This window comes from Buceros rhinoceros, unplaced genomic scaffold (genome assembly GCF_000710305.1).
Source record: "Buceros rhinoceros silvestris isolate BGI_N320 unplaced genomic scaffold, ASM71030v1 scaffold13524, whole genome shotgun sequence".
Taxonomy (NCBI): domain Eukaryota; kingdom Metazoa; phylum Chordata; class Aves; order Bucerotiformes; family Bucerotidae; genus Buceros; species Buceros rhinoceros.
In genome coordinates, this window is record NW_010410122.1 from 1 (window position 1) to 13,025 (window position 13,025).

The 13,025-nt window shown below is 39.2% G+C and overlaps 1 protein-coding gene across 1 annotated transcript; it reads left to right on the forward strand.

Annotated features, from left to right (window-relative positions):
* The first annotated feature begins 4,385 nt into the window (after window positions 1-4,385).
* Window positions 4,386-12,341, forward strand: FHL2 (four and a half LIM domains 2). Its single transcript, XM_010135489.1, has 4 exons — window positions 4,386-4,570; window positions 7,797-7,966; window positions 9,750-9,936; window positions 11,495-12,341. The coding sequence occupies exons 1-4, from the start codon at window positions 4,564-4,566 to the stop codon at window positions 11,644-11,646; spliced, it is 516 nt and encodes a 171-aa protein (XP_010133791.1). The 5' UTR covers window positions 4,386-4,563; the 3' UTR covers window positions 11,647-12,341.
* The last annotated feature ends 684 nt before the right edge of the window (window positions 12,342-13,025 follow it).

Below are 13,025 nucleotides of genomic sequence, written 5' to 3' on the forward strand. Positions count from 1 at the left end.
AGGAAGTCTAGCCCAAACCGGGACAAATACTTACAGTAATCCAGTGTTTAATGCAGTCCACAAGTTGGCCTTGGCAGGCCGGAGGGAGTGAAAACACTCTGCAAAATGTGAGAATGAAATTATTAAGTGAATTGTGAGAGGTAAAGCTACTGTGTCAGCACACAGGCCAAAAATTAATCAAAAGGGTTGGTCTTACACATAAATAAAAGAAAAAAATAAAGCTTCTCGTAATGAGGATCAGGAAGGGGAGAAAACATCTGTGTTTATAATTCTTAATGTTTAAACCCTGTCCAGAGTTACGACACTTTTTCACTTTATTACTGAATATCAGACTGGTTGTTGAGAAGTGGAATGGTACAAGAGGCAGATACCTTCATCTCTTCTCGCATCCCTAAGGGCCAGGATTCAACACACTATCGCTTGTTCATACCTTCTCTAAACATGGATTTGATAGGTACGAGCCAGCCTAACGTACTGAAGTGTTTTGCTACAGAGTGTGCGTGGCTAAAATCTGTAGGGCATTTTGTTGGCATACCCCATTTCCTCTTGCTCCCCTCTGAAAAGATCATTGCAGCAAGCAAAAAAGTTCGATTCATTCACAAACAAATATACACGGTTACTCTTCTGGTAATAAACTCTAATCTCCTTCTTCCTGTTGGGTCCCTATTGAAAGCCAGTTCTGAAGAAAAGTCAATAAATAATGGTTTAAGTTTCCTTAGACCAATAAAGCCAGAGTAGAACATAATACAACTGCCAGATATGAGGGGGGTCTATACTTAACCCAGTACCTGGTAATTCTAGTCTTGGGGCTCCTTTTGTTTAGAAAAAAAAACTTCTCTAGTTTTTAAAAAAAAAGACAACTGCAGTTCCGTCCTGGTGCCAAGTAAACCATGCTGGATCACAACTGCTCAGAACTATGAAAGAGATCATAATCTTACCAATGCTGAAAAGTTATCTTGACAAAGTTTTATTTGTGGATGACATCATGAAAAATAAAACTACTTGAATAGCACATAATGGCTTTTCAAAGCCATGTTTCAAACTATTTTGCATGGGATGACTCTAAAAAAATTCTGGACACAAATAGAGTCTGTATTAGGTTTTCATTGTACCATATTCTTACAGTCATCCAAATGTGTAAAAAGGACCTCCACTTGCCCCACACTGGCATCTGTGTGAGAAATATCCATCATTCATTTTGTTGTCCCAGGGAATGTTGAGCTGAAATTTTCACCTGAGGTTGATTGTCAGATCAGACTGAGAAAAGCACCCATTCAAATTTGAGTAGTTTCAGGGATTGCTATTTTTTTTATCTTCAAATGAAACCAGACAAGAGAAGGATTATTTTCCATGTTCAGAAGAAATGTAACTGAGCAAAGTGTTAAGTGCTTCTCCCTGTAAATTCTGCTGCAGGATTTATTGTGGCTCTGCAGAGACAGCTAGAACCAGCCTGGTGCTCTCTACACCTCGGCTGTAAAACACTTGTACAGGACAGGTCATGTCCACAGGCATCTGTGCTCATGCATCTCTGTATATAAACATCATCCTGCTTCCCAAATGTCAGTCTATGGTAATTCTTCAGTCTCTCGTCTGGGCTTTATCTAAAAAGTCTCTTATCTGTGCTTCTGTGTGCTTTATCTAACAAGAGCACATGGCCATCAGTTTTCATAGACAGATGCACAAATTGTTGGCATAAAGAGTCATTCTTTATATTCCTTTAAGGCAATATACGAGGCTGCATTAAAAGCTGCAGTTAAAATATGTAGTGCCAGGGACTCATTTCTCTCAAGCTGCAAAAAGTGGCTGAGAAGTCACACTCAGCAATATTTTAAGGATACACTACAGTTCTGAGTCCACCATAGTAATTTTCTTTACTAGTTCTTCCTGGAAATCCATGCAATCATTAGTTGAATATCACTTGTACCTTCTGCTGGAACAGAAGGGTTACTATCAGCTAGTGTAACCTAGAGCTCACATGCCTGGAGCAAACCTAGTGCTCTTTCAGCTTAACTGAGGACCAGCCTGTCAGACAAGCTCAAAGTCAATTTTGCACATGCAAGTTCTCCAGTGTAGATTCTGTCCCATATCAGCCCAGCCACAGCTTATATACAAGCCAAAGGCTCCAGTTAGATACACAATACACAGAATAGATCAAAACCAATTTCTGGTGACTTTATTACACTGACCTAAGAACAATCATAATGCAGAAACAGTTTCAGCAGTACCTGGACTTCCTTGCTTTCAATAGGACAGATTCGGAGAGAGAAAGCAATGTCCATTTTCATCGGTCTATTATTCTGCTGCAGGCTTGTCAATACCAAACCTCTACATTCAATGACAATATCTCTTATAATTATCAAAGGTAAATAAAGATTATTCAAGCCAGTCTGTAACCTGGGTACTTTGGGTTGTAGTTGCGCTCCATTGCTTTGTCGTGGTGAAATATCTGCTACTTTCACCTACCCAGCCAGTGCCTATGCAAGCTGATGTCATAACTGACTCAGGGATGAAAACTTTCATCACTGATTTGTCTTCATTACTCCTCTTCTAAAGGGCACGTACCTTCTCCAGAGTATAATTTTACTGATAAAACAAGGCAAAACAAAAGCAAATAACAATATATGAATTTTGGAGATAAAAATAGCTTGCAAAATATTGCAAAAAGAGGAGAAAGGCATCGAGTGGGAAAGGGACAGGAGAAAGAAAAAACAGATGTGTTGTCACTCTATTTTCTAGCAGGCAAATTTCACCTTACGGGAAACTCTGTTGGCTGTATGTTGTATTTTTCTGTGGCAAATGATTCCCCTCTGAGATCAGATTTAGGCTATTCAACTTCATTTAGAGAAGAAAAAGATTAAATCACTTCCAAATAAGTTTTCTTTTCATTTTGCCATTGGTAAAGATTAAAATTCTACCGTCAGAAATTTGGGTTGTTTCAAAAGAAACAACAAGACAAGCTAAACAAACAAACAACTGTCTGAAAGCTGTCAAGAAGGAAGCTTAGATTTTCTACGGCAGAGTGCAACCTCTGAGTTAAAAGACACATTGAGTACCAGTTGTTACTTTGGGTGACTTAGGAAATTTAGGCGAACAGCACAGATATCCAAACAAAAAGTCTTTATTGCCTGGTCAAATTCAGACTGAAGTTATGATAGTTTAACAAGCTACTGCACCTCAGCTGAGACAGACAAAACTATTCCAGTGATTCCTGTTAGCTCTTTATGACAGCAAGGCTCCTGCAGACACAATGTGTGGTTATTTTAGGTTAACCTAATTCCATAGTATCTTTTGTTGCTCTGGACTAAGACTGCACATAAGGAGTTACCTGTGGCTATAGTTACTGACACAGAGCAGCTTAGGCCAGATTATGTTTTAACACTTCGTGATGCTTCCATTTACACAATTAAAAAATCTGATGATATTCTACAACTCATTCTTTTCCTTCAGTTAACCACATTAATTCAGTTCTTGTAATCAATACATGTTGGGTCTTGAGCTAGAATCTGAGAAGTTTTATTTGCTCAATCTTTATACTCCTCATTCATGATAATACTAGACCCTCACGCTCCCACCTCAAACCAAAGCCTATTATTTTTGGGTAGACACCTTTTCTTGTAATGCTCAATTTTGTTTGAAGCCCAAAGACACTGTTCAAGCGTTACATGTCTAGGCCACCCTTCAGTCACTATTATTAGAATGAACTTTTTTAAAAAAAATTAATAAAAGTACCACCACAAAGAGATAGAGACTATTCTAAATAATTAGGTGCCCGTGCTCATTCCTTGGCCAGGGTTCTCAGTCACTGGCTGCAAGTACAGTGTGGTCTCTCATCTTTCAGTCTGATCCACATTTGAAACATAGGTTAAACAAAACACAAGAGTCAGCAAAAATAGTTGCAGTGGGGAAAAAAGGAACAGGGACCAGACCAATTCCGCTCTTGGTGTAAAACTGTTGAACTGAATAAATATCAGAAAGTAATTGGGAAAAGGATTTCTGTCCAGGAAAGAACAGCTATGAAATGACCTAGAAATCAACAATAGCTAAGACAAACGGGCAGTCTGTTATACCTGTAAGGTTAACAAGTTTTAACCTGACTCAAAACCAGAGCTTTATTCTCAAAGGATATACCTAAATGAAGGAAACTAGTTGTTCCTCTGACACATACCAAAAATGAAGGTTACCTTGAACTGAAAAAGGGTCAATAGTTGTCGTAAGTTGTTCTCGGTTATCATAGCAAAATAAGTTCACCTTCATCAGAACAATCTGTTGTCTTGAGCTGTGTGGGTTTGCCTCAGCTCCTGGCTGTCATTCGGATTTGGACGTGTTTGTATTCTCTCAGCTTCCAGTTGTGCACACTACTCGTTCTGCTTACCCTGTGGTTTTGGATTTCTACAGGATCTGTCGTACAAGGACCGCCACTGGCACGAAACTTGTTTCCACTGCTTCCAATGCAAGAATTCATTGGTGGACAAACCTTTTGCTGCAAAAGAGGAACATCTGCTTTGTACTGATTGCTACTCCAATGAATACTCTTCCAAATGTAATGAGTGCAAGAAGACTATCATGCCAGGTTAGGAAGCTTGCTTTTCACACTAAGAAAAGATTAGGCTAAATATCAAGTTCAAGCTCAGCAACATTTGTGACAAATGTTTTTCCTTGACTATCTTTGCTAAGTCATGGTGAACTTTATAAAATACAGTTGATGGCGCATTCTAGGTCATTTTCATGACCAGAACATGTGATTTTCATAATGAATCATGATAACTGTTATTCACATGAAACCAAACACTCTTGAAAATTAGTATTCATTTCATTTAGCATTTTTATGAATGGGATTTATAGCTTTCTGTAGCAGTATTCATTAAAAGGCTTTTGAGGCTGGACCACTTAAATTGATCTTTCTGTCCAATCCCAACTTTGTACTCTGTCTTGATTGGCTTCCACTACTTGAACATCAGAAGCAGCTTGCAAATTTAACAGCTTACTTAATTTATGATTTACCTTTTTATGTAATTACTCTAAATTTAGCTGCTGCAATAAAAATGGAAAATCAGTCAAAGATATGAAGAGGAAAATTTTCTTCTTCAACATGAAACATGATGTTATAGTAATAAATTGCTAAAACCTCATCTGCTCATGTCAATACTATAACATTCTGTGATGATTTGAGGACTTAAATTGGAAGGAATACTGGTCCAGAAAAAAAAAAAATTAAAAGCCAATTTGAAGGAACCATGCATATGCTCCCTAACAATTACTACTTACTTTCTCCTTGGCTGGTTCTGATATTGTTTATCTTAGATAACAGGTGAAAACCACAATGCTGTCCACCTCAGGTGTAAAACTGAGGGCTCAATGGTGAAGTAGGATGTATAAATAGAAACAACAATATTTAAAAGCAAAATCCCCTACCCATTCATGATTGAGTTTAGGCATCTCCTTCTATTATTCCATGCGCACCTGTTCTTACCGATACAGCCCTAAGAACTGACACGTTTGGGAATAGCCAGTGCTAGTTTTCAAGCTGGAACTACATGTACGTATATATTGTTAAGATTGTTCATCAAATTCATGGCCATGATCAGTGACCTTATTTACCAAATGTATCTCTTTTTGCCTATTACGCCAGCTACAGATCACTAAGTAGTAATGAAGGCTGGAGCATCCCTTTTCTTACAATCTGAAACAGAAGAAATACCTTTTAATGAAAATTTACAACCACCAACTGGTCTTTAGCTGCTTACTCAAGATAGCCATGATGTCACCACATTCAGAGAGCAGTATGTATTTTCATACAGGCAGCATGTATTTTCTACTTACACAGCACACACCATATTAGTACAGCCACAGCGCCAGAGCACTATGATCAGCAACTGAAGCATAATTCATTTTTGAAAGAAGCAGCAAGTGGTTGGGTAGCCTTTATGGAGACTGTTAATGCTACACTTGCCCTGTGCTTTGCTCCACTAAGTGTACAATTTAGATTTAATAAAGCGTTATTATGACATGCCCATTAAACACTAAAGTAATTACAAGCTTGATCTTTCAGTCTTTCTGCAAACTAAACTCCTGCTGACTTCAGTCCAGCGGCTAACAAACAAGGCTCCCCCTGCCTTGAGTTTCGGTGAAAACATAATCCCAAACAGAGAACAGCTAAAAAAGTGAAAATAAAACTCTAGACTCTTAAAAAGATAATCTCTCTCTCCTTTTTACAGAACATCATTCCTTCAAGGATTGATTTATTTGCTCCTTGGTATGATACAGTAATACATACCCAATTTATTTGCTCCTTGGTATGATACAGTAATACATACCCAACACAGAGAGGGCATAATTCTTAATAGGTGCCCATTAATAAAATGGATCAGAAGTATTCAAGCATGTAGGCATCAGGCAGAAAGCTAATTAACAGTTCACTTACTACATTCCTGCAAGCCAATTCTTAAAAAAAAAAAAAAAAAAAAAAATAGCTAGCATTGTGATATGGTGACTCATAATTACAAGTATAGCATAAAGAGGTCTTTAGCACTTCAAGTTTCACTTCATGCACATCCTAAGAAACAATCTCCCTTAAAAAAAAAAAAATCCTGATGTATGCCTCTGGGCAGAATTTAATGAGACCAGAAAAGTAAAAGAAGAAAAATACACAACTAGTACAACTAGTAAACAAAGAGGAACTAATGCTTGGGAAGGGAAAAATAGTAAAACTTCACCCTGCAGTAACGGAGGCGGGGAGAGCTGGCATCAAAGGGTTTAGTGTGGTTCTTCATCACTAGCCAACAGGATCCGCTTGTCAATCTTCCAAGCACTTGACATCATGTTTGTTGCTACAGGCTTCAAGAGTAATGCAGAACTGTAGGAGTATCGTTTGTTTTCCCTTCTGGCCAGTATCAAATATCCTGACTCAAACTGGTACAAGTGAAATAATATAGTGCACAAAGAAATTTGCCCATATAACAGGCCATCACCGATTTCCTGGAAGGGCTCAGAGTCCACCTGTCATAGAGTGGACTGAATCTGCACAGTACAGTATCTGTATCCTAAAACTTCATTGTAGACAAGTACATTCAGCTCCTGATTACAAGACCACTTTTCTGCTTTTCAGCAAAGGATTGTTTAAAGACTCTTCTTTCACATTGCAACTACGGTTTAAATACAGCTGAAGACCAAGAGAAAGCTTCTTTCTTACTCAAAGGTTTCAAGAGACACAAAAACATTTAGGATAGCTGCTGCAGAGCTGGAAACCATTGCAAATTTATAGTCGACCTCAACGAGGACAGGCACCAGGCCCCAGTGCAGACGTGAAATAATACTTTTTTCTCAGAAAGTGACTATACTTTATTGGGAAAGGAAGACAAGAAGCTTGCCAGGAATTAACCAGGTAACTTGGAGCTTTCTGAAAAATAAACAAAAGGGACTTGGAATGAATTAAGTCAAACTTTAATAAGGAATGGCCTTACCTTCACTCAGTGCTAACAGCAGTTAGGAATTGGGCGTCTCTCCAATTCCCCAGAATCTGCCTGTGCACTAGTATTCATTAGCTACAAAAAGGAGCCCTAAGCCTTCATTATTAGCAATAAATATTTCTCTTCATTATAGGAGGAGAATCACCACTCATTCCGCAAAAACTTGAAATGGTACCCAATACTACACAAAGCTGGTAGGAACATGAACGAGCCTCTAGCTGACAGCTGCACTGCTTATTGACAGCTGCCAGACAGCAGCCAGGAATCAAGAGCCACAAACTGCATGTCTCAGCCAGAAGAAGTTCAGTCGATGCTCTGGTCTCATTACAGGTACTCGGAAGATGGAATACAAGGGCAACAGCTGGCACGAGACCTGCTTCATCTGCTACCGCTGCCAACAGCCTATTGGGACGAAGAGTTTCATCCCTAAGGACAATCAAAACTTTTGCGTACCCTGCTACGAAAAGCAGTTTGCCATGCAGTGCGTCCAATGCAAGAAGGTAGCGCTCTGAGTTTACTTACCTAAAACCTAACGGATTGAAGTCTATCCCATTTTATGACCAAGTAGGTAGAATATCCTGCAGAATTTTTCTGTGTGTTAAAAGATTCAGAATCAACTGATTTTAAGAGATTATGCAATTTCATTTCCCATCCTGCAGGCAGGCACAGCATTTACTACGACAAGAATTCTCCTGCTTGGGGTTAAACATCTCTTTGTATTGAAAGCATACAGAGAACAAATTTTAAAAAATTAAACAAACCCACAAACAAAATAAAACCTCTGCAGTGGAATAACCTCATTCCAATATAACCCATCATGTATCATATACCTAAATATTTATATACGTTAACATTTCAACTGAAAGATGAGCTAGCACTGATCATTTTTTAATATTCTAATGAAGTTCAAGAGAGAGAGATAAGCTTTACACAGAGCAAACGTTGTTCCTGAAATAAACACTAGTAAACTCAGTACACTCAGGAGTACAACTTTCTAGGCCAAGGACCTTTTACTTGCAAATTTTCTAAACTCTGTACACAGACACTGATAAGAATTTTACCATTCTTTCCTAAAAAGCGATCTCATCACTTACAGAACTATCAAATCCCAGTTTCCTATGGATCCATGCATAGTCAAAGACAATCAAAACTATGGCTATATCCACAATAAATTCCCTTTCCCACTGCTGTTGTTTCCTCTGTGTCTCCCTTTGTCCTCTGCGTACTTCCAGCCACCACCTGTGCCCACGCTAACCCAGACTTTCTTCCGTATGTGCTACCTGCTCATTTGTCCTTCCAGTCAAGCAAAGCTGCAGTCTGGTCAGACATACTAGCTGGCCAGACATACTAGCTGGCCAGAAATGACTGCATCTTTGCTGTTGCACAGACAGAACAAAACAGGTAAAGGCTAAATTTTAACTCCAGCCTTTAACCTGAAGTATACCTAATTACATTTACTACCTCCTATCCATCCATCCATCCATCCATCCCATTTTCCGAAGCTTTTGGGAATTTCCTATCTTAAAAACTCTGTCTAGTGTGTCCAATTTTAACCACATTTGAAAACAGGCTCAAAAATACTTTGAAAAGAGGTAAAGACGTGGATGAATACACACATTAGCCAGCACGATCACACCAAGCCTGATTCCCAGGGAATCTCCCTTTAGGGAAGAAAGAAAGAAAAATTAAACTGTTCAATTTTACAGCCGCCTTAGGAATACTCAAAGGATCAAAAAAAAGTTAGCTTGTCTAATATTGGACAAGGTGTTTTTGTAGGCAACAACTTGTTGTAAGAGGAAAACCCCAGACAAAGTTTGGAGGAGCAGAAAGCAAGGACTTCAGCTAGAATTTGAAACAAAGCAGCCTTTGCCAAGCAAAGTAACAGAGAAGTTGAAATGCCTGAGGTAGCTCCTTCACCGTGAAGAACAAGACAGGTGAAGGAACAGAGATGAGACAAATCCCAGCACGTACATATGAAAAGCGACATACAAAGACTAGCTTTAAAAACCAGGAGGACAATTGGGATTATACAATAGATGGAGAACAAAGTACTTTTAGTATGGGGCTTCTCTGTATTATATTATGTAATTAGGAAATTATTAAAAAAATCACTTGCGTGATTTTCTCAAGGTCAAGTAGAGCCAAAATGATGATTTGCTGCTGTTGCACCTTCTTTCCCTCCTCCCACCCACAAAAACCTCATCACCCTTCCTCTCTAGCCAATCAAGATACAAACCTGCCACCCTCAAGGAAACACTTTCTGTCTTACCTTCCACAAACCAGGCTATCACTACAGGAGGCGTCACTTACCGGGAGCAGCCGTGGCATAAGGAGTGCTTCGTTTGTACTGGATGCAAGAAGCAGCTGTCTGGACAACGCTTTACCTCCAGGGATGAGTTTGCATATTGCCTGAGCTGCTTCTGCAATCTCTATGCCAAGAAGTGTGCTGGATGCACAAACCCCATCAGTGGTAGGTCTCTCACGGCCAGTGCCTTTAAGTTCAGGGTTTTTTTTTCAATTAACTGCTTCAATAATTCAGTATGAGTAAATTGAGAGACTCAAGACACGATACAATTCGAGATGTGTGAAATTAAATACTTATGATGCTTTTCCAGTGCTTAACAAAAAGAGGTCTGTAAACTGAAGTTTCCTCCTTTTCACCCCATTTTCATGGGACACAGTGGACACACAGCAACAGAGCCCTGCATGTAGTGGGATATGCATGTTCTGTACATCATCCCACTTGCGCTCATTAGGAGGATCACTGACCTCAGCAACAACAGTCCCTTCACCAGCAGAAAGTCTCTAACTGGCTTATACCTCCTTCTGTAAAACAGCGCATTTCTTCCCCGACTTTTCAGGACAGCAATTGAGAAATCACAAGGCTTTTAGATACTGCTTTCCAGCACGAAAGTATTTAAAGGCGAAACTGCTGAGGGCTTTACTATTAAATCCTCAGCATAAAAGTGTAACCTCCCCTATGAAGTAATCAGCATTTAAAAGCATGATCCATACAGTCTAAGGCTGCAAATCTGAATTACAGCTGGACCATTTTCTCTCGTTATTGCTCTGCCCTTGTGCCTGCCCCTCACTAACATACGCTTGATTGCATAGCTCCTGGAAAAGTCAGCGCATAACACCACAGAGAGAGAGAGGCATTTCTCTTTTGAATATTGCAGTCCTTTCTGTCATATGCTGTTTTTTTAACCAAATGTTGTTACTAAAAGCAAAACAAAACAAAAAACCCTCTCATCAGGCAAGAGACAGGCCCAGCTAAGACTCTCCACTGTCTTCCAGCTATCCATTCCAATGTATCACATTCAGATTGCTTGTCATTCTGAGGTTAAACGAAAGGTAATTACTATTAAGAGACATTTGTCCCTTTTCCCTTTTTGCCCTGTACAACTTCAGTACCCTTTATGATAACCTCCATAGCCTCAAACTCTTGAATGCTTTCTGCAGTTTGCTAACCTGCTTCTTTTCTTGAGACACTCTTCCTTCAAAGTTACGAATCAAGTCATGACACAATCTGTCAGACTTCCTTAATGATTTGTCCCTTTTCCCTTTTTGCCCTGTACAACTTCAGTACCCTTTATGATAACCTCCATAGCCTCAAACTCTTGAATGCTTTCTGCAGTTTGCTAACCTGCTTCTTTTCTTGAGACACTCTTCCTTCAAAGTTACGAATCATGACACAATCTGTCAGACTTCCTTAATGATCTAAACACATTTTTATAAAACAAAATGAACTTTCATAAGACATTCTGTAAAAATCTATCAGACTTCCAGTTCCTTTCCTTTTCTTCTGTCGTATATTGTAGCGCCATCCCTTGAAAGCTCACTTCTGCCATTGCTGCCAGCGACAACAATCTAGTTCACTCAGCTGAAAGCAAGAGAACTATTTGAGGGTGAAAATGTTACTAGCTACAGAATAAGGGTGGCAAAATTAGCACAGTCTGAAATAGCACCACCTGATGGCTGATGTTCTATTCTTTTCTTGTAACAGAATGTTTTTGGTTTTCAAACAGGACTTGGAGGAACCAAGTACATCTCCTTTGAAGAGCGGCAGTGGCATAATGATTGCTTTAACTGCAAGAAGTGCTCTCTCTCATTAGTGGGTCGTGGCTTCCTCACAGAAAGGGATGACATCCTTTGCCCTGAATGTGGGAAGGATATTTAAAGCTCAAAGTAAGACACGAGGAGAGGGGAAGGGAGGAAAGCCGTGCTTGCAATATATAGTCTGAAGTACACAATGTTCAGAACTAGCTTTGCCACTCTGTGTTTCGCTGTATTAACATTACTTAACTTTTTTCTTCAGACTCTCCAAATCTGGAGGGAAAACTTAAAATCTCTAGTAGCAGTGTTGGTGTTTAAGATTTCTACAGCTAACCAGAACTAATGCAAAACCCAAGACGTAAAACTATTTGGGTGTTATTGACATAACATACTCTTTTTTTTTTCTTCCACCAAATATCGCAGTTACAGGCAACTGATATAGTTCAAGGATTACAATGGCCACACAATACATTTGTAGATATTCAGGGCGAAACCCTCAGCCCACTGAAATCGATGGCAAACCCACTCAGTTTCAGAAAGGCTGCGGTCTCGTCTCAGCGTTCTTGAGCTCCATGACTAGTGTGTGCTGTCAAGCGTGTAGAAAGACTGTGAACGTAGAGGGTGTTTCAATGTACAAGGATTTGTGCCATGCCATAGAGAGATAATGATAAAACAGCTGAAGTGGGAGTGCTTCAACAGGTACATATTTTATTGCATGACTAGCTGATCATTGTGTGAAGTACAAGTTCTGATTGACAGTGTCAGTATTACAGTTAGTTGACATTACACTGCACATTGTATTTTTCAAAATAAAATCATAATAAAATAAAATTGTGATTGTGGTTTAATTGTATTTACAGATTAGAGATTTACAAATAAAACGCTTTCACCGTCTGAAGAAACACAACGTACGAGCCATACAAACACAACTGCTTCTGCACCCAGTCATTATGAAACTGTGGAGTTTAGACAGTCCTCAGATAAGCTCTGCTGATACAGTCTTCTACTAATTGAAATCAGTGGGAAAATTAGCAAAACTGAAGAACTGTGTGAAAATACAGAATCCACTGCACCTGCAAATGTCTTCATAGGCTCTAATCTCTAAACGAAAATATTGTTCCTCTCAGCAGGTGAGGAGGTCAGACAAAAGACACTTATCTTCGCAAAAGTCAGAAGTTTAGCTTCTATACCATGGCATGCTTTAATTTTGTTCTGTATTGAAACATGTAACACCCTTTCCCCTAGCATAATTTCTGCTACATGTTTGCTGCAAAGACAACTGCCAGCCACAGCATGCTGGCAGGATGATAAAACCAAGAGGAAATAATCCAAAGTAAAATAACTCTCTTCTGAAAGCAAACTGCAAGAAATATGGCCATTTTACGCAATGTACAGTCCTTGTACACTTTTCAGATGGAATTCTTTTGTACCCAGCAAAAGGAGTCTTCAGATACAGAAAGAAGAATTAGGACTATTCTTCCTTTTTGTGTAAATGGGTAGGGA